This window comes from Meleagris gallopavo, chromosome 13 (assembly GCF_905368555.1).
Source record: "Meleagris gallopavo chromosome 13, MGAL_WU_HG_1.1, whole genome shotgun sequence".
In the NCBI taxonomy this organism is placed as follows: domain Eukaryota; kingdom Metazoa; phylum Chordata; class Aves; order Galliformes; family Phasianidae; genus Meleagris; species Meleagris gallopavo.
This window is the reverse complement of record NC_139416.1, coordinates 7,045,739-7,067,515: the sequence shown is the minus strand read 5'-3', so window position 1 is coordinate 7,067,515 and position 21,777 is coordinate 7,045,739. Positions and strand designations below refer to the sequence as shown.

General features: G+C 41.7%; 2 protein-coding genes across 5 annotated transcripts in view; both read right to left on the bottom strand.

The window, feature by feature from the left end:
- The window catches only part of NETO2 (neuropilin and tolloid like 2), a 30,535-nt gene extending 18,250 nt beyond the window's left edge, over positions 1–12,285 (bottom strand). For all 3 annotated transcript variants that reach the window (XM_085235169.1, XM_085235170.1, XM_085235171.1), the window contains exons 1-3: positions 12,145–12,285; positions 1,649–1,705; positions 93–233 (exon numbers count right to left, since the gene is read on the bottom strand). In XM_085235169.1, coding sequence (XP_085091295.1) covers positions 93–233; positions 1,649–1,705; positions 12,145–12,178 — 232 coding nt within the window. In that variant the 5' untranslated portion in view covers positions 12,179–12,285. The remainder of the gene's footprint in view (positions 1–92; positions 234–1,648; positions 1,706–12,144) is intronic.
- Positions 12,286–18,942: 6,657 nt separating this feature from the next.
- The window catches only part of ITFG1 (integrin alpha FG-GAP repeat containing 1), a 71,434-nt gene continuing 68,599 nt past the window's right edge, over positions 18,943–21,777 (bottom strand). The window contains exon 18 of one of the 2 annotated variants that reach the window (XM_085235166.1): positions 18,943–19,694. In XM_085235166.1, the coding sequence (XP_085091292.1) occupies positions 19,635–19,694 (60 nt within the window). In that variant the 3' untranslated portion in view covers positions 18,943–19,634. Of the gene's footprint in view, positions 21,751–21,777 lie in introns of both variants that reach the window. The other variant, XR_014886178.1, reaches the window with a different exon arrangement.

Genomic DNA, 21,777 nt, shown 5'->3' with positions numbered 1-21,777 from the left:
ACGGTATAGTAAAATGTCACAGTTTTAACAATTTGACATAATCTGTTTGACAGTAAGATTACAATACAGCAAAACACAAAGACAGCCAATACCTTCCAAGATGTAGATGCACTCTTGATTTGGTGGGTACATGTTAGGGTAGTTTGGTGAAGCAAAGTGTCCTCCATTACTGGTCCGTACCCAGTTATCACACTGGGTAGGAGGAATGCGATTCAATCCAATATTTTGCCCACCTTCAGGGAAAATAAAATGATGAAATAAATGTCTCCTGCAAATGTGCAGATTTCATTTTTCACAAGTAAAACACTGACATAATGCATAGCCTATATTAAAAAAAAAGTTTTGGTTGAGATCCATCTTATCACATATGCCACTTGTTAATATATAGCTAGGGAAATCTTTTGTTTAAGTTATGATGTGGTATATCCTGATGAGATCATGGTTTCTGAATACCAGATCTGTACAGTAGTCCTTGGGAAAGGAAGAGAGGGTGTAATTTTTTTTTTATCGAAGCGAGTTTAGATTCCTTGATGCTTTTTTCTAAGACAAATAGTCATTATGGTTGCCAGTAGAACAGCTTTATTTTATGGTCTGTATCTTTTCCATTCCTGTGCAAATGTAATCCAAAATATTTGTTAGCGTGTACCATTTTTGACCTTGATTCCAGAGTAAACTGAAGTACATGGCCCTTAGGCTATTTACAATAATATGTTGCAATACAAAATGCTTCTGATATGTAAATAAGCTAAATATAGCAATGGTAGTTAAAATTACTAGCAGTAATTAGACTGCACTGGTAGCTAAGGGGCTCGTTTAAGATCAAAGATCTCTTCTAGATGTGCAGGGAAATACGCTCTGTAGCTGAGGTGATGCAGTTTACTAAGCTTACGCACCATGCTAGACCATGCACAGAAGCTTTGTTAGTTCAGATTTCCTTATCCTTTGAGCTAGGGCTTGGATCAGTAAGATCCTTCTGACATTCTGTTTTTAAGTAACTTCGACCTCTTTGATACCAACCGAACTAGAGAGAAAACAGGATATCCTCTCTGCTGGATTTTCCCAAACCTCAGAGGGATGCTCTCGTAGTGTTATTTATGTTTACAGTTTTTCCTTGCAGACCTTTCAGTCCACTCTGATATGGGTCATAGCTGCCTATAGTCAATTACATCACCTTCCTCTGATAACTTGGCAGCCTGTTTTTAGGGGGGTGAAAAAATCTTAGTCTCTCCTGCAGAAACTGTTCTAGGAAATTATGTAGGTGTCATTTCAAGGAATTCTTCTCACCTATGTGTGGATTAATCACACATATGACAAAATAAGTCACATGAAACTAATGCCTTCCCCACTTAGGAGGTGTTGGCTTCAAAAACATTTGTGGGTGGAATACTTGAAAAGCTTGTTGTCAGATAGAGAAAATATGGATTTCCATGGTGTGTTTTTTTTCTTCCCCCCCATCCTCTAAAGTCCAAAACCACAGAATTTTAATGGTGTAAGTGAACCTTCATCTTCTTTTTTTAACTGGGTTGGGGAGAGGAGAAGACCTACTAGTATCTGAACACAGCTGCTTTCTTTGATTTATATGGCTTAACCCAGAACTGTAAAACTCATACATTTTTTTTGAAAGAAAATCATCAAAACAAAATTGTACCTTGTGTCTTCTGTGCAACAGCAATCCCTTCCACAACAAGGATTGTAACTAGCAACACTGATAAGAAAAATTGAACAGGAAAAGCATCAGTAATTGAACAAAATTATATACCATTTTCTGCAGTCCCTATTCACACAAATCCTAGAATCACTAGCCAAAACAACACAGAACACACAAAAGTACGCATTTATGTGCTTTTTAACATTTCAGCTTTAGGAAACCAGTGCAGTTTAAGTGCACTGCAGGTTCTTCTTCCAGGCTGTTAAGAATGCCTATATGAAAGCAGACATTTGTTGCTTGAGGGGACTTCAAGAATCTTCTGTAGAGTATCTACTAATTTGAAAGCATTTTATAAAATTAAACAGTATCTATTTTCTACATAATTTCATACCGTGAACTCAGATGTTTGGCAGATATATTGAAGCGTATTTATCTTAGAACTCCATATGCATAACACGTGTACAACAGATTTGTCAAGCTTACACAAAATTAACTAAGGCCAGGAAGGGCAACAGCAATGAAGTTAGAGTATATTATTATGCCCCTCTTCAAATCCTTGGTTTGCCTCCATCTTGAATACCTCTAATAATTCTGGAGCCACATGTTAGAGTACTGGCTAAGCAGGCTGTGCTTCTGGACAGAACAGAATACGAGTTACAATATCATGTGTGTTGCTGAGACAGTGAAGGCAGAGCAATGGCTCAGTTTCCTTTCCTATACAAGAGCCAAGGGGTAGCACTAGCAGGTGGCATTTTCAAAGCAAACTAAGCTTTTCTTTTCTAATGTACATATTTCATAATGCATCATTAAAATGGAAAATTCAGTTTCAGGAAGCCCTTGAGCCGTAAGCTGCTGGATGTCTGCAGCATATTTGGGATACTATCTGGGATAGTATTTGGGCAAACATCATTTGCTCTGTGTTTATACTCTTTCTGAGGTCTCTGCTTTAACATCTCTGTGAAAGACAAGATAGAAAGCTAGATGGACCTTTAATTTGACCTGGCATGGCCTTTCCCATGTTTTTAATCTATTTGCTAATATTAAGTCAGACAAACACGGCCTCATTTATGGAGAAAAAAAGATTTCAGCAGGAATTCTACTGTCACATTGAAAGTTCATTCTTTTTACCCAGTTTTTCCCTCTCATTGCTCAGGTATTTTAGTATCTCATGCTGAAATGGCATTTTCTCTATCTGTGATTCCTCTGTGTTACTTATTAGACTTTCAGCCCTTCAGTGAGTTCTGGAGGGAGCATGCATTGACTGTGAACTACTGTGATCCTGCCTAAATTCATATAGATGCTACTGTAATGTTGGCACAGATATATTATCTTGGGGAAAGATGGAAGGAATCAAAGCCTGCCTCTGGAAGTGTCGGTCTTACATTACTGTTTTATTATGTATGTTTCTGCTGCCCTTTTTTCTCTCTACCGATATTAAAAAAGACTGTACATGGTTATGAGACTTACCTCAGCAACAACCATTTTTTCTCTTAAAGACTCCCACCCTCTATTTTGCAAGGGCATAGCAATCTCAAATCAATTTAGACCACTTTTATAACTCTGTGCTGCTGCTTAAAGTGCAAAATGAGCTTTGACTTTTTTTCTTAAAGCAAGAAAACACCAAACCCACAGCAATCCTTTATAAGAAAAGCAAATACTTTCATGACTAACAAAATTCATGCAGACATTATTCGCTTTCAAGTATCAGTGAGAAATCTGTGTTGTTTTTTTTTCTTTTAGTACAGCTGTCTGCTATCACTAATGCTATTATTGTACCTTTTTGCTTTGTTTTTCACCTTAAGAATATCAGTAAGCACCTATCATTACTTCAGTGATTGTGGTGTCTTGTACAGAACATAAAAATAGACACTCAGTTACACGAACCAGTGATTTCCCTTCTTAAAATGATGTGGAGACAGAAACAAGGACTTCAGACAATCTGATTGGTTTTCACTAAAGCCTGTGTGCTTCTATAAATAGTTGAGAGCTGTATGTGTGTGTAAGTGCAAAAGAACAGTGCATGTTTCCTGCAGAACAGCATGGGCATGCAGACACTTACGGAAAATAAATGGTCTGAATATTTGTCTTCCAGTCTTCATTTGTCATGTTATGTGGATGAGTGGATATAGTACGTATGGGCCACCTTCTCACTGTCCCTTCTCATCCTTTTTGTTTTTAATCTCTTCCATCTCTTTGCCTTTCCCTCGCAATGCCTGTGTAGCAAATGTTTAAGGGCCTGTCTTTGCCATTGCTTTTATCCCTGGTGATAAAGACACCTCTTTTTTAAACACACTGATGAATATTCTCTGTGTGGGCTGTCCTTGTCTCTGTGACATTGTGACTGAAGAGGTGGAGAGAGGACTTATTTCCATTCTTCCAGAGAATAGTGGGCAGGGACCCCTAAAGCGATATCACCTTAATCTGGGTGCATCTACATGACACAGTACAATGCATGATAGCAAATAGGACTTTTTTGGCTGGAAACAAGGCCTATCAATGTTCAGGATGAAAGAAAAAGAAAGAAGGGAAAGAAATAAGCCAGGATATTTTTAAACATTTTAGACTGCTTCCATTAACACGTTTTTGTCTGTTTTTTAAAAAGAACGAAGCAGACACTCGGTCTCCTGAATCCATATCACTTCCTGGAAAAATATTTACAGATCTCAAAGATGCATTTGGACCATACAAGTCAGTAATAAGGAAAGCAGATGTCAAAAGAAGAGACAGCTCCTGTAGGACAGCTCAGTGGGGAGCTGGTGCTGAGCAGTGTGCTGGCAGTGCGTGCGGGGACACGGACCCAGCAGGCAGAGCAGGCAGAGACACTGAGCTGCTTTCACAGAAAGTCTTGTAGCACTTTCAGAAGGATCAGAAACGATCTTGTTATTTTTGAAAAACTGAAATTCAAAAAGAATGCACCTGAACTTGCAGTAGGACATAGTATTCCTCTACTTCTTTTTTTCTGTCTTTTAAAGTCTGTCACCTATCAGTGTGACATGACTGGTCTTCCATGAGGATGAAAGGGAACTCTAGACTGAGCTCTGTATTCTACCATGATACTGGAAATAGAAGCAGCAAGTGTGTAAAAATGCCACTTGAAGGTGGCTTGCTAATGTAAGCAAGAGCATGAACAGTGCAGGACTGCATGACTGCATTGAATATCTAAGGGACAGAAGGATGTTTTGAAAGACTTTTAATGCAAAGAGTGAGGTGAGAATTCTAGTAGAGATCAGGGAGACTGACCTCGTCTTGCAGCTATTTAGCTGGTAAAGATGATACAGGCTAGAGCTTCTGCAACATATATTAAGCTTCTACTTTGTGGCATCTAAACTGTAAGAGAGGCTATCAAGAAACCAACAGCAGCAAAACCATTGAGGCGGCAGATTAAGTGGAGCTTCTTTAATTCATAGATCTGGTACTTGCTACAAACTTTTATTTCATAAATTATGGTGCACGGTTTTGTACTACCATTTAAAGCTCTGATAGTTTTTACCTGGTGAACACTCACTGGAAATGAAGCAGAAGTGGCAAGCTTCTGTCTGTTTACAAAAAGAATCTATTTTTCATATTATTCGCTTCTTTGCATGAAAGATTTTAGATCACATAGCCTGCAGACAGCTGTATAAATTTTTAAGAGTGAATACACTAATCATACATTGCAAGTTATTACTACTACTCAGTTGTTGAAATAAGCTTATGGAATAACCTAAAAGAGTCCTATAAACTGGTGTGATAAATTACAAATTTTTGTGGGAGCCAAGATTCTCTTTGCTGGCGTTTCTTAGAGTTTTCTGAAATGACTATGAGACGCAAAAAACATTTGCTAGCTTGTTTTTGAAGTATACATAGAGAGGTTAAAAAATCAGTGGCTCCTATTTCTCTTTAAAAAATAGAATAATATAGTTTTATAGTAACCACCATTGAGAAATCAGAGTTTTGCTTAAAGTGCTGTAGGCTGCAGATCTGACATATGCTTGCACTTTCTTGCAAGATGCAGTCTTCAGATTTCATGAAGTACACTACTGCTCTGAGCTCTCTACAGTACGTCTTTCCTCTGCTTTTTCTGCATGCACTAGGAATCTTCACATATAGAGAAAACACACAAGATTTGCTGTGTAGCTGTGAGAGCAGTGTCTGTCTTCAGTGATAACAATGGGGGATCTATGCATGCAGGGCAAGCTGAATATCAAAGTTGGGAGCAATCACACAGAACTCAGAAACAGTGATCATTTCCACCAATTCTTAAAATAAAGACATGATCATTTAGAGTATTACACATTCTTAGTAACAGTGGTAGTAGAATCCTAGGGATAAAGTTGACAGACATTGCTTAGAGCAGGATTCCCTGTTTTATCTCTGTGCTGTACTCCCTGGATTAGGCAGCACCTTATGTACACACAGTCCAAATAGACAGTAATTGGCAACACATAGGTCACGCATGTTAGAACAACTTGCCAGGATGCCTGCTTCTTTCTGGCAGATACAGCCTTGTGTAACAAATGCTTATCTTAATTATATACTGTGTTTTGCCTTATGGGAATGAATCCTTTTCTATGTACTATTCTTAAACCCAGCTCTTAATTTTCCCCTTGTGCTATATTTAATACTACTTTCAGGAACTGCTAATTGCAGTATCCCAGCACTTATGTCCAATGATTTTCCACGTGTTTTGTCTAAACAAAGTAGTGGAGACATTAATGTGGTGGAGACATGTGTGATGTTACACCCTGTCTTATTCTCTGGCCAAGGGCATATATACAATTGGAATTGCTCACATTAATTTTAGTTGTCGTTAAGGCCTCTATCAAGTGTAGGAACCCACAGTGTTAGGTGCTGCACATATGCAAAGGATTTGACTTGGTCTTGGAAGAAACTTCTTCAGTTTAGACAAAACAATGTGAAGGGGGGAAAGGATGGATTTTGTATAATTACATGTGGATGCTCACTTCCTTTTCTTTCAGAAAGGTAATTAAGTGCATTTCTGATTCAAACCATTTTAACTCAGGAACAGACAAACTGTAAATCCCAAAGGAATTAGGTTTTTTTCTCTCTTCCTAGCACTTGGTGACATTTACTAATTGATAAAAGCAATACTGGATTGCATTTATTACTGCTTTTTTAAGCAAACAGTTCTACTGCTGAGGATGAAAACAGGGCAGTTTTTGAATCCCATATGCTCTGTATATACTCCCCGATTTCTTATGATCTCAACAGGATATGAGCAGATTGTTAAAATGAGTATCAGAGAGCAGTAAAGTTGGCTGCCTAGAACATAGCCTATTAACAGCTTCAGTGATTTCCTTATTTTTAAACGTATTTATTTATTTATTTAGATACTGGCAGATAGTGCAGGATTGCAGCAGAATGAAGTAACAGAGAGGAAGGTGTGCATAAGGCATGATGTATTTCAGCTGTTTGTAATCTTTACTCAGAGCACGCTAGTGGAGCGGCCGTCCCATTTTTAATCCTCCTCACAAGTGCTATGTAGCAGAAGTGGGCTTCATCAGCTATTTACAGTGACTCTAGCACCTTTCTAAGATCCAAATCTTGTTAGCCATTAGTGGGCTGGCAGGATGTCTGAATGCACCCAGGTCTATGCTCAGATAAAAGAGTTTCATCTCTCTCTGGCTGCTTTCAGTAGGGATTCCTCTCTTTAAGACTGCCAAAAAAAAAAAAAAAAAAAAAACACCAACAAATTTAGAGTCCGTATCTCTGCAGAGAAATGAGGTTAACTGGTTCAGGAAGTACATGCAGTTTTCCCACTTCCCTTTGATCAAATCATCCGCAGAGCAATTCATGCTTGGATGGATCTGTGACAGAGTCCCCTCCAGGTTTGCTCAAAACATTTAACGTTTCTGATCCTGCCTCCATTAGGAATAGTTGAGCAGCTGTGGGTTGCTTCATTCTACCAGTTTGCTCTACATCCTTTTACTTATGATCCATTTCTGGTTATCTCTGCCAGCAAAACTTCTGCCAGAGGAATAATAATTTTTATTTTGAAGATAGAAGCTTTCTTTATTATTTGGAATATCCTTTTTCACCTCTAAGCTGGGTGCAGCAATAGACTGCTGAGAAGGCTGCACTTGTAAACCACGTTGATGAGGGATTCCAAAAACCTTATTAAATTAAATACTCTGGCTTAAAGTTTAGGTGGTTGCCCTGTAGCTGACAGAACGGATCCTGCTGCACAGGATCTGAATACATCTTTCCCAGAGATTACGTACTCCCAGAACGCTGTTGGGATATTGATACTTTTGACTTAGATCAGATTGTACCAAACTTCTTCACCTCTTTATTATCAATATAGTGGGGGGGGTTTCAGTGAATTTTTTTTTCAGGAATATCTATCTTGGAATTAGTACTAAAAGTTCTGCTGCCTTCTGTCATGTCTGAGAGCAGCTAATATAGAGTATCATTTTTTTTTTCCTGGCTCTCCAGCCTCAGTCCATTGAAAAGAGACTGCTCTGTGTTCATGGATTTTAATGTCTGCTAGAAGAGGAGGTTTTGTGATAGGCATTGTTAACATCTTGGCAGTCCCTTCCTGATGCATAGTGGGTCAGCTTCATAATAACAGAACATGGAGAGAAGCACAAAGATAAGCTAAAATAAAAGGAATATGGATTTTTTTTCATGAAAAGCTACCTGCTGTTTTTTTGGTTGAAAATTTTACACTCCTCCACCCCATTCACTTGCTGTATTTGAGGCAGCAGCTGTCAGTCATATATCAAGAACAGGAGCAAGCTATGTAAGTTGTCCAAGACTGCCAAGTGTTTCATTAATTAAAAAACAAATTGGAGTATACAGGGCAGAAAAGCAGCAAGCCAGTTTGCAGTGCTACAGCCCCAACTGTAGCCAAGACACTGTAATTAAGATTGTGCTTCAGTCTAGATAAGCATGTTCATCACTGCATGTGTAACCTGCTTGGTGCAAATAATGTGTACAAGAGTGCACACAGTTTCTGGTACAATTGCAGATATTTAGCAGCTCTCTTCACCATCCCTGCAATGAATTACACTGTGAATTTCTGACAGGTTCGTAAATGATTAATAGCTTATAAAGTTTCACTTGGGGAGTAATCTTTCTGTCTAATCTCTCTCCATGAATTAAACCTTAGGGAAGGTGCAGAACATCTTGGCTTTTTGGGAGATAGGGATACATAATTCAGCAGCTCCTTCTGCTTCAGTCCAGTGTCATTCAGCACTCCAGCTACATCTATATACCAGATTATGAAACTGAACTTTTCTATTAATATCAATATATTTAGAACCAACTTGCTTTTGTAAAAAAAAAATTGTAGCAGTCATTGTCAAATACGTCTTGGGAGAACTAGAGAGCTAATGCTTTTGAAGTTATGCTACTCTGAGAGCAGCATATTTTGGATACTTGTTTCTATATGTACTAAAAATACCACATAGCAGGTACCATCAGATACCTGTTTAGAACATAAGAGCTTTTTCAAACCTATTCTACAGTTACCTGAGTTACTTTGGCTTAATTGCTTGACAGCACAAGCTGTCTGGTGCTCAGCTTTCTTTCAGTGCAGCAGAAAAGACTGCAAGTAGCTCCTGGTTTTAGACAAAAAACGAAATTCTGGCTTACACTTGATACTGCCCTCATTAGGGCCACTTGCAGCCTCTACAGACAACACTTCCCTCTTGGTTTCAGCAGACAAGTCATGAACTTGTCTTTTAAATTTTATTTTTCTCTGCTCATTTTCAGCTTCCTGGGTCATTGTTACACCTTTTGATTTTGGGAGCAGGAGGCTGTAATTCCTAGCTTTTGTGTGGAAGGAAGCATTACTTCCAAACACTACATATTTGTGAGAAATTAGCTATTAAAATCATGCCAAAATGCAAATGAGGGGGCTGAGCAGAATGGCAGCAAGTTAATCATAGCAGTCCATGTTCTTACAACCTGCCTGAGTTGGAAATAACCCTGTACCTCACTGCAAGGTTGGCAGTGTTGGCTTCCCAGGAGTAGTGGACATTTGTACTAGCCCTGGCTGTTGCATTATCAGCACCAAATGACCAAATTCTCTAGCTGGCTTTTTGATGTAATCCAGTGCAATAACTGAAGTAGTCCAAAATGAACGCAGTCAAGATTCAACTTAGGGTTAATGTAATTCAACATTTGTGTTCTTTGCTGTTGTTTTTTTTTGTACTAGTCGTGCATGGAAATGAAGGAAGGGAGCATATCTGAAAACTGGGAACAAGCCTCTAGCCTATATCTTTTGGGGCAATAGGAGATACACGGAAATTTAAGGAAGATATATTTAGTCCCAACGTGTAACAGAAACGAGGCTTTATGAAGAAAGCAGCTGCTTTTCTCTTGTACGAAGGAGAGGATGATAGTGCCTTATTATTGTAGAGCAAATGTGTCCAAAGCATTGAGAGCTGGAGACGGGAGGAAAGGGATCTGTCCATAGATGTCCAACTCACAGTGAGCACCTCGGCCTCCGATCTGTGCCTCGTGCTGCTGAGGAAGCAGGTGGGCACGGCCCACAAAACCTGCAGCACTGCTGCAGCCTCAGTGATGCTGTGGCCCAGCACCATTTCCATGCAGCAATACAGCTTGGCAAACTCAGATGGGAGCAAATAACCAGCGTAAGAGATGCTCTAGTACGTACTGTGAAGCATTAAAAAGTTTCCTCAACACTACGGACAGAGACAGTAAGAATTATATTAAAATGTTTCTGTGCTTCATAGGTGATAAGAACTCAGTAAGTAAAACAAAGCTATCTGTATGGAGATAAAAATTACCGACGCTGTGATTAGTTTCCACGCAGGATTTAAGATGCATCTTGTAATATATGGTGCTCGATTTGAACGTTCCTCCCAGTAGTTTCCTTTTAGGATTAAATCTGAGCGTCTATTTATAGGAATCTTTCTTCCCTCTTTGTGATCAGATCTGACTACATGAAGACTCCTCGTGCAGAGATAAAAGGGCGTGTTCGGTGCTAAGTAACAATACCTTATTTCTGAAGTCATGGCAAGTGATGCATTTGGAATATTAATGACTTATTGACTAATGGCTTTGTGTTCTTTATGATATTTAAATTGCATCAAAAACTTCCTTTAGAAGGACAATTCTTTCTAACTGGACTCTAATGTGATCACAAAAGACCAGAGTGAGGTCTGTTCAGGAGAACTCACATATGGGTAAATTTGCAGGAATTGCATATTTCTGAAATGCAATTAAATCTGCGTATGTAGAAGGTAATTAAGAAGCAGAATTGTCAGTTGTATTTGTTGGCGGTTTTATCGTGGTTCAGCTACGCATTAACCATGTTATTTAAAGAGGAAGTAAAAAACCTAAATGCAATTCCTTGCCCAGTGAGCCTTTTGTTCCCACGTTTGTGAAATCAGTGGCTGGTTAACACCTACGTACAGTGGGCTTTTATTGAAAGCAAGCATCTTCTGGCTGTCAATTATGATGCTAATAAATGAAAAATATTTATTTAAAGCCTCAAGTCATCTATCCTTCAGGTCGGGAACACGGACTTTTATGGGTTATGGAAACATTCTGGATTTAAATCACTTTTTACAACTTTCATACCGTGGGAGGACATCAGTGCACATCAGAATCAGTTCTCCACGCTGCAGTGATGCCTGATGGCTTCAATAATGCAAGCAGACGTTCCAAAATTTCCTAATGGAATAATTTAATAAAAGAATCCCTAATAGTTCGAGTCTGGCATTGCTAGAGAAGATACGGAATGCGAGAAATCCCCTCCTGAGGCACAAGGTTAACGGTCACGTTTAGCTTTATTTTGTGACAAATCTTTCAACCACGTCGAGCCGTATAAATAATAGCACAGATAAAGGCAGGCTAGGAAGAAGGCTGGCTGCCCTCAGCTGTTCACCCCTGCGTCTCGAGAAGTTAGTAACGGGATTTACAGGCTTCAGGGGAAAGAGAAGCAGAGGTGAACACCGGTCAAGCACCTGCTTGTGACACAGGCGGCCGGTTTTGTGAAAACCTTGCAGAAAACAGATCTCGCTCCTGATAACAAGCAAAAGCACCTGTCCGCAGTTGCGTAGCTGATTAGGACAGTTAAGAGAACAGAAAGTGTATTGTTGACAGTGAAAAGATGGAGCGGGGGGAAGCTCTCGGCGTGCCGCGGCTACGCGCGGGGAGCACCGTGGCGAGCTCGCCGCCACCGCGCGCCCAGCCCGGCTCAGCCCCCAGCCCGGCTCAGCCCCCAGCCCCCAGCCCGGCTCAGCCCCCAGCCCCCAGCCCGGCTCAGTCCCGCCGCCCGCCCTGCCCAGCCGCGACGGCAGTGCGGGGGCTGACCGCGGGCTCTCGGCGGCAGTCGCCCGGCAGCTTCGGCGCATCCGAGCGGGACGGACGCGAGCGGCTCCGGGAGCAGAGGGCGGCCTCGCTGCCCCGCGCTCCTCGGCCGAAAGTTTCCGCCGCCGGCGGGAGGGCGGGCGGCGAGACGGCCCCGGAGCCCCCGGGCGGCTTCCCCCGCGGTGAGCGCGGCGCCGTCCCGCGGCTCCTACCTTCCAGCACCGAGCAGACTTTGCGCAGGGCCATCGTTTCCCGGCGAGCCGCGGCGGCGACTCAGCGGAGGCGGCGATCAGCGGCGCTCCATGGCCGCGGCGGCCCCCCGCGAGGGCGCTGTGGCCCGCGGCTACGGCTCGGCCGGCCCCCGCCCGCCCGCGGCCATGCCCGGCGCCCCCGCGCGGGGCGCGCTCAGCCTCCGCCGCCCGAGCCCGGAGCCGCCGCGCTCAGTCCCATCTAGGGCGGGACGCGGCGGGGGCCGTCGGGGCCGGGCCGCCGCGGGGAGCGGCGGGGGCTCCCCTTGGAGAGGGCCGAGCGCCGCTCGCCGGCTCGCAGCCCGACTGAAGCGGCCGCCGATGGATGAAGCTCGTTTAAGATGTGAGGGGTGTTTGCTTGGCTGAGCCGCTTGTACGCATGTGCCCGCCCCCCGCGGAGCCCCGCGAGCTGCCGCAGCCGGCGGGGCGGCCGCGCTCCTCCCGCCCGGCAGGTACCGCGCGGGGGCGGCCGCCGCCCTCGCCCCGTCCGGCGGACGGCGCCGGGGGTTCCGCCGGGCGTGAGGTTGCGGGGCTGTCCTCCCGCCCGGCTGCCGGCGTTTTCCCTGCTGCCGGCAGGAGCCCGGGTCGCCGCTCCGGTATGCGGTGGCTCGGGCGAATCCGGGTCCCGTCCGTCGCCTTTGTAGGGCATCGCAGCGGCTGCGATCGGGGTGGAAAGCAGCCGGTGCCCTCCTCCTCTTTTTCCTCCCGTTCCTCGTGGTGGGGCCCGCGCGGCGGTAGCCGCCCGTACGGCTGCGTTGTGCCGCCTGGAGCCCGAGCTACGAGAGGAGTCCATCACACGCTATTGTGCTGCTGTCGTCTGACGAGCGACAGCTCAAATGGAGCTATTACTTTCGAGAAGTTAATAAAAAGGCGCACCCAGCCCGTCGCCTGCCATCCCCGCGGCGATCCATCTCGGCGGGTTAGCTCTGTGGGAGCTGGCACTCGGGGAATAGCCCGAGGTGGGGCGCGGCGGGGCTGGCCGTCGCTGCCGAGGGGACGATTTTTTCAACTTTCCCGTAGGCGGCACGGGAATCTCGGCGTAGGATGGCTTTCCCTCGCACCGCCGATCGGTGGGGCTGCGGTGTGTTCGGGGTCCCGAAGCGCCGAGCAGGGATGCTCTGGGCCGGGCGCTCCGCGCGGCGCCTCTGTGCAGCTCCCGGCGGCTGGCGGGGCGGCCGGGGCTCGGAGACCTCGCAGGGGCGATGTGGAACCCATCCGACTGACAACAATAGATGCAGAACTGCAACTTGCAGCTCCGGCTGCGCGAGAGAGAGGGCCGCTCTCGAACGTGGTTGCGAGATGGGAAGCTGATTCCCTCGTGGTTTGGTGCTTTGTGTTTGAATGAGTTCTTCCTACGACGCTCAAAGGTCAGCATATCCTGTTAGAAAAGGTCACTCTGCTTCAGCTTAGCACTTAAACAGTTCGGGCTCTTCGAGTCGGCGTGATTGCCAGCTCCGGTGCGCGGCGGGAGGCACGGGGGTGGAGGGTGCGGGGGCCCTCCGTCCTCCTAGCGCCGGCCCGAAGGGGCAGCTGAGACCTGTAAACAAAGGGCCGGAGCTTTCTGGGCATTAGAGATCCATTTCAGCGTTCTAAGAAGCTTGATGAAGTATTAAGCTCAATGCTGTGGCAAAATCCCAAGTTACATAATTACATTATTCCGCTTACTCGAATTGTCCTTTCAATTTCAAGCAGAGATGATCCAGTTGCTCCTCAAAGGGTCGTTTTCCCATGAATTGCTAAATAGCTGCTGCATTCCAGCAACGGATAAAGCGATTTCTTTGTACCCACTTCATAACCGTGTGTTTTTATAGTGGTATGATGAAACGGCAAACTCCACAGCGAACATTCCTGTATGAAGATATATCCTCATTAGGTGGATCTGCTTTGTATTTTTCTTCTCTGCTCACGAAAATGTTTGCCGTAGCAACCCTAGCAAATACTTAACAGAGCAATAATTTCTACCATTTCTGTGCAGCATGCACAGTTCTTTATCCTTTCTGCAGTACATGAGCACAAAATGAAAACGGATGGTGCTGCTGTGCAGACTGCTGGGAGCTGGGGTTGCTTTTGTTTGGAATGCACAGTGGAGCTGAGGGCAAAATCTGGCTCAGGTATTTTTATTACTCACGATACAAGAGAGAAGTAGCATGATTCTCAGGCCGCAAGCTGAATGTGCATTCAAGGAAGTGATTTGTAGTCAATTATTTCACAGAAAAAAAATAGGAGGAAAAATCAAAATGTCTTGTGCTCAGGACAAGTTGGCAGGAGCTGCTAAGAGCCACTCTGCTACAGTGTATTTAACTGAAAGTTCCACTTCCAGTTTGTCCATGAGGAGGTTACACAGAGCTGTTACACACTTGGGAAGTGCAGTATTGCCTTCTCTTTTCCCAGGGCTGCATCAAGCTGTCAGTGTGGAGACATGGCTATAAGCATTAGCTTGAAAGTTTGGGCACATTCTGCCATCATTTACTGCTGCTTTCAGAAGAATTCCTTATCTGGACATCCCTGTTGCTTTCTCTTGTTACAGTTCTCATTATAGGTGGTGCTTTAAAATATTATATAGTGAACTAGTGACAGGTCAGAGAAACTTTCAGTTCCCATTTTCTGAGCCTGCAGGATGCTGGCTTCCAGGAAAGAAAATGCTGTGCCATCAAGTCAGGCTGGCACTAAGCTTCAGTTAATTAAACGTGAGTTTTGGAGTTAACAAAGATTGAAAACTGCTTTGGGATGACCGGTTGTGTATTCTGCTGCTCTACTGAGTTGTCATTATTTCTGAGTAGGAGCAGTTCATGTGAGGCAATGAGGCCACTCATTCTGGTATAGTTAATAGCTGCCTGAACAAGGCTTACATTTCCACATTTCCATTATTAGAACTGATTCTGATTCAAGTTCTTCCTTCCTTAAAACTTTTAAATTACTGTTCTCCTAGAAGCTTAAATTTTAATATTGCCTCATGTATTTGCTACTCCCTAGTAGCAGATTGCACATCACAAGCAGCCTTCCCCAGCAGTCGGGTTTTGGCTTTGTTTGGGGTCACCTGTGTATTGTTTTTAAAAGAATTTGCAAAAATACAGATGCTAAAAGTGAATCGTTATGGAAAGAAGTTTGGATTAACATTTTAACTGTTCTGTTATTATGTTTGTCAGTAGGATTAGGTGCTTTTGATAATTTTATACAAGGTCTGCTACATAAGTAATACCTCCTATTTTGTTATGTTGGTGGTGTGTCAGTAGAGGCTGAACCTCCCCAACAATATTCCACTACGTGCTGCTGCCGTGTGACAGATGGCAGCAGAGGGGCAGTCTGACAGAATGGTGGCTGACATGGAAATGCATATGAAGCAAAGGAGCGTCACTGAAATCCTCCATGTTGAAAAAATGGCACCCATTGACATTCACTGACACTTGTTGAATGTTTAAGGAGACCAAACAGTGGGTGTGAGCACAGTAAGGCAGGGGGAGGTGTGTTTCACCAGCAACAACCAAGACAGTGGTCACTTCCACTGGTGTGGACTTTTACAAGCACAGCATGCAGGCTCCTGTTCATGGCTGGTGAAAATGCACAGTGAATAGTGGTGCCTATGTTAAACAATAATGTTTTGTAGCTGAGCATTTGCTCAATCAAACTGTGTTACTGTGCTCTTTGTGCTCGTTACTTTAGGAACAACCTACGGATAATTTTTAATTAGGAAAATGATGGAAAATGAAGGACCTCTTATTGTGGTGATATCATATGTAATCATACATGAACACATAACTGACTTCTGTTATTTACTACTGAGATGAGAAGAATATTGCAAACTTTCTAATAATCTGTTAAGAATACTGATTGTCTTCAGAAAGTTTTCTGCCCATTTTTGTATTTGCTACGCAATATTATTATATCAGAGTATTAGAGAGATTTGTAGATACATTCTAACTTAAATCATGCAATAAGGTTAGCATCTCTTTTTTTTTAATTTTTTTTTGTATTTTTTTAAGGGATCATGCAAGAGATTTCATTATTCACTGAAAACAGGAGTTGATTATAATAACTGCGCTGCATGGCTGATACTTTCTAAATGGCAGCTGCAGCCAGTATCACCACAGCCTCAATACAAAATTCCAGTTGCCAAAAAAAAAAAAAAGAATGGCTACTGAAACAGCACAGCAGCCTAAAGAAATACAGCTCAATTTCTTGATGTTAGTCTGTTTTTGACCAAAATATTTATCACAGAATTATCAGAGAACCATTTGAGTTGGAACAGACCTTTAAAAGTCATCTAGTCCAACTCTCCTGCAATGAATGGGGACGCCTACAGCTAGACAGATTGTTCAGAGCCTGGCCCAGCCTGACCTCAAACATCTCCAGGGATAGGCATCTACCAGCTCTCTCAGCAACACGTTTCAATGCTTCGCCACGCTTGTTCTAAAAAACCTTTTCCTTACATCCAATCTAAATCTCCCCTCTTTCAGTTTGAAACCATTTCCCCTTTATCACAACAGACCCTGCCAAAGAGTTCATCCTCATCTTTCTCATATCCCATTTTAGGTTCCTATTGGAATTTGTCTGTTCCTTTAGAATGCGTTCAAGTTATTGAAACTTTTGTGAAATCACTGGTCTTTATACTGTTTACTTGCAATATCTGTGATTATTCTAAGCATAATTTTACTTTCTGGGTTTTAAAGAATATTTCTTATGATTATCAGTACTTTTAAAGCTGGCGCAGTTTGCATTTTTACACTGCTTCAACAAAACTAAGCTCTGATGACTCTACGCTAATGCAGTAGAAACTTACAGGGTTGAATTCTCCTCTTCTATGTAAATGGCACTTGTCTGAAAGGAGTTACAGGAGTCCTGAACTGACTCAGTGCATTTATAATGATTACTTTTCAATTAGTTGTAGCAAATCTTTTTAGAGCAGCTTTCTGTTACTAAAGATGGCCACATCATCATTAGAGAGATAACACACTATATAGAATATGCCTATTAATCTGCAGCAGAAGAGTTGGTTCTTTTGTTGGGGATTATACTGCATTAATGATAAATTTAGTAGGAAGATTCAGTCTTAAAGCTTCTCATGGAAAATGAGAACAAAGCAAGCTGGTATTTCAACAGCCATCTGTCAGTTGGCATGTCAACAGTATTTTTACATAGGTGAGATTTCACACTGAAGAAGCCTTCCAATAGCATTTCTTACCAGGGCTCTATTATGGTGGATGTATTTTGAAAATGGATGCAGTTAAAACTGTTTCTCAGTTCTCAGCTACACTGAAGACTACCTGGAAACACAAGATCTAACGAACGCTGCTTTCTAAAACTTACCGATAGAAGGGTAACAACCTTAACAAGAGGTTTAACACTATTTAATGCCTTAATTCAGAATAGTATGCATAGAGTGTTATAAGCCAAGCTGTGAGTAGTTACAACCTGTCAGAGTTTATTATAAGAAAGCTATTAAAGCTCCAAGAAAGCACTGTACACGAAGTGATGTAAGAATGCACTACTGAGCATGCAATCCACCTTAAAGCACGAGATACTGAGTTCATTGCTTCGTTAACTGGGTAACAGCTTAAATGTCAGCATGAGGTTATTTCATTCCTAATTATTTTTCCAAAAAAAAAAAAACATAAGGAGACTAATGTGTGTTTATTATATTGCGATAGAGGGCTGCAGATGACTTTGCTGCCAGAGTGGCATTATGCATTTAGCCTCATTCTCCAACCATCCGAAAAACACAGAGAACACATTAGATTGCGCTTCCTCTTGATTATGAAACCTGTTATTACTTTTGCTGATGGGAGAGAATTCTAGCAGTGGGGTTTAAAAAGTACAATAGCTTTAAGGATTTATCTAAATAATCCACCTTTCCAGACTACTCTAAGAGAAATATTAAAGGTGTGTATTAAGGAAATACGCTTCCCTGAAAACGAAGGGCAATGTAATTTGAAAGTCTGCTTTGTTAGAATCTGATCAGTTCGAATTACAGGTATCTTATAAAAACTACACAACTTAGTAGCCTTTCAGTACCTTTCAGATTTTTGACTTGGAGCTGCTGTTACAGTGGGTCACTTCAGCACTGCTGTGGTAACAAATAGCTTGAACAGTGCTCCAGGGAGGACTGCATCAGCTCAAGCTTTGTACCTGCTCTCCCTTTACTCTTCCTGTATTGACAGATGTATGTAAGGTTACAGGACAGGTGCCTGGGTGGAGGAGAGAAGGAGTTCTCATTGACCACTATCTCTACTGAGGTGACCGCCTCTAAGAACAACATTTTTTAGTTTGATGATGAAGTGTACTCTAATTTATCAAATGGGATTTATTAGGAATGCAAGCTGACAGCTTTGAATGTACAATAAATCATGTAAACTCATATCACTGAGAATATAGGAACAACTATTAAATGCAAGCATGATTATTTTTAGAGACTCTGTCCGGATTTTAATTATATTGAGCCACTGTAACATTATCACCATTTATATAGAATTGAGCTCCTCTGCTTCTGTAGTTATTACAGCCTTATGATATTTGGACACTGCTTATTCTGAGTGTCCTATGCTATTTAATCTCTGCACATTTTATCTATTAATCATGAATTTTAGGGAGTCAATCCTCATTCTCCTTCCCCTCCAAAATTCTTCTTTTTGTGTCTTTAAAAAAGCCCAAGCACCAGCCAAAGACAAAGTCACCCACCTTTCTTCTAAGAGCAGAACCACAGAAGTTATTTTCATGTCCTTAGGCCTTTCTAAAAGACCTAAGGTTATGGTATAATTACAAAAGCAGTTTGTGTCACGTTGATACATTTTATTACTTCAGTTCTTTTTAATGTGTCATCATCCTTCTAGAACTAACACATAAATACCCATCTATCCCACAAGTACTGAACTAGCACCAACACTGACGGTTTCTTTTAGTTCCCCAAGTCCCAAATTCTTTAGCAATTGCACATATGAATTTAAACAATGTTTAAATACAGAATATTTTGGTTAAGCAATCAATTAATGATTATGTCATCTGAGAAACTGCTCAAGATTAATTTTCAGAAATGGAGTTTACTTTGCAGGAATGTGTAAATAACAATACCAATGTCAGTGGTACAAAGTATTCTGCTCACTAAAATACTAAACTTTATTTACACAGCTTTCTATCAAATATATTACTAAAGAACTGGTGGTATGTAAACAATGGTACATGCAAAATGATCCCTTTTACTATGAAAAATTAATGTACACTTCTGTTAAATAAAGACCAAATGCTATTATATACAGGTTTTTTTGTTTTTGTTTTAGTTTTTTCTGGAAGGCTTTAAGAGACATTCAGGTCTATTTTTAATACGTTCCAAATAAATACCAAATAATGCAACATTTACAAATAGCACACCAGCAGTATTCTCCATAGTAATCATTTTACAAACCAGAATTTAATATTTCAATTAAGCAAACGAACAGCAGCTCCTCCATAAATATTAAGGCATGTCACATAGCATCAAAATGGAACCGATGAGCCTCCTGTCGCTTCTCTCTGTCATCTGCTTTCTGAAAAATAAAATAAAAAAGCAAGCAGTTTGTGGGGTACAGAGCAGTGCTGTTACAGAAATGTGTTGTCAAATGTCAGAGAATGGTTCATTTTTTTTTCCAAGTCATTCATTTGACAAAAGGCAAAAAGCTTAGTAAAAGCCTCAATAATGAGCTTTTAAATGATGTCAGTTTGTAATAGCAATAATCGACTCAAAATTGGCTTCTGCTGTTAATACTCAGCTGTTTTAGCATTTATGACCCATTATTTTCTGTTGTTCTAATAATGCTTTTATGAAAGGAATATTTCAAAACCGAAGGATGGTTCCTGGTGTGTACGAATTTAGCCTAATGTGAGATGAGACTTTTGATTAACTGTAAATGTTGTCATCTACGTTACACTTAAAATTAGATTTTTTAAATTTAAATGTTAAACACAAATTCAGACAAAGATAGCAGTCCAACTAACAATTAACAGCACCAAGCAGGCTAAAAAAAAAAAAGAGGACTATTCCATGTTTTTGTATTCAGAAAATGTGAGAGGACATATTTCCCCCACTTACTGATGTGGAACACACATTGATCTGCTGAAAGAGCAGCTTGGATTGTGCTTGGAGAAGAGACGCATAGTGAAATTGCACCTAGAACCCATGGAAGGTGCTGTAACACGTTCTCTCCCCCCTGCCTCCCTTGTGTTTGAAAGCAGTGACAGAAGAGGAGAGCTCCTCTCTCAGGAGTTTGGAGCGCACACTGAACCTTTTGAGCAACCGGTGTTTTTCTCATGACAGACAGTCCCTATAAATCCCAGTATAAGAAAATGCAGCAAAACAAATGTAAATGCTTTTTCAGCTTGCTTATACTTTTTTCTTTCATTCTTTTTTTGGTGAATGAGTAAAATGAAGATAAGCCTTTACAGTATGCTGTTGTGTGGGCATTCAGGTTTGTACCCAAGCTGATAAATATACATGATGATTTTGGTAGAAATCAGTGCATGTATTCTACCATTAAAGTTCGTCATCTGCTCTGGCTCAAGGCCAGAGATTTCCTCATCACACACTGTTTATGTATGACAGTGGGCTAACTATGGATTTTACTGCGTTCTGTGGCAGCAGCCGAGCTGTCACTTAACTATTGGATTTTATGGCATTTTGTGGCAGCAGCACGGCTGTCAGTGATGTTTAAGATGCATCTGCCTGGCTTTTTGGCAGGGTCTTTCTCAATGCTAATAGTATTCTGAATGTCAAAAATGGGGTGGGAAAAGGGGAGTGGCGTACTTTGCTAAATTAAAATGCTTGTCACATTCCACAATGTTATGCAGGCTCGCTTAGAAAGCAATTTTCACTCCGTTTCTTGTCTGCTTCATGAAAAAATTACGACTTCAAAATTTGTCGGTAACTGATATTGTGATGAACTCATCAAAACTTCCCTAGCAAGGATTGTCATCAATGCGTACTGTTCACCTGACCAGTCCCAAGTTCACAAAGGAAATTAAAAAGAATCAAAATAGAAGAAGTGTAGCAGACTATAATATAGAATAATGGCTTCAATTCTTCCTCAGCTTCTCTTTCATCTGATGTATGAAAAGTAAAAACTAATAACTCAAAGCCATTCATTTTTTTGTAATGGATCAAAAATTTCTAAGGAATGTCAGAGCAACATAGTATCCCCAAATACTACAGTTATTTAAACAGTACAGTAATGGCTGGCAGCTGAATGCCTAAGAAGTATTGCAGACAAAGGACTTCTCCTGCTCCTTATCTGCAGAGGTCAAAGTATATGCTTTCTTTTAACTGCTGAGTAAAGCACGGCAGCTTACATACAGATACATCCTCTGGGGAAAAAGAAGAGATTGCAGCTGCCAGTGTGTTTCCCCTTTCCTTCTTTGTGATAGGTACTCTAGAAGTCTGCAGGGAAAACAGCATTGAGGCAGAACAGTATTCTTATTACTGGAAGAGGCAGAAGACAGAGCGTAAACTTACAAACAGGGAACTTTTGTGTTGAACCCCAGTCATGCCGCTGGCTCACAATGCTGCCTTGGTCAGGACTTTTACTTGTTCTGTACCTCAACCACTTTTTTCTAAAAGTGGGAAGGTAAAAACCAATG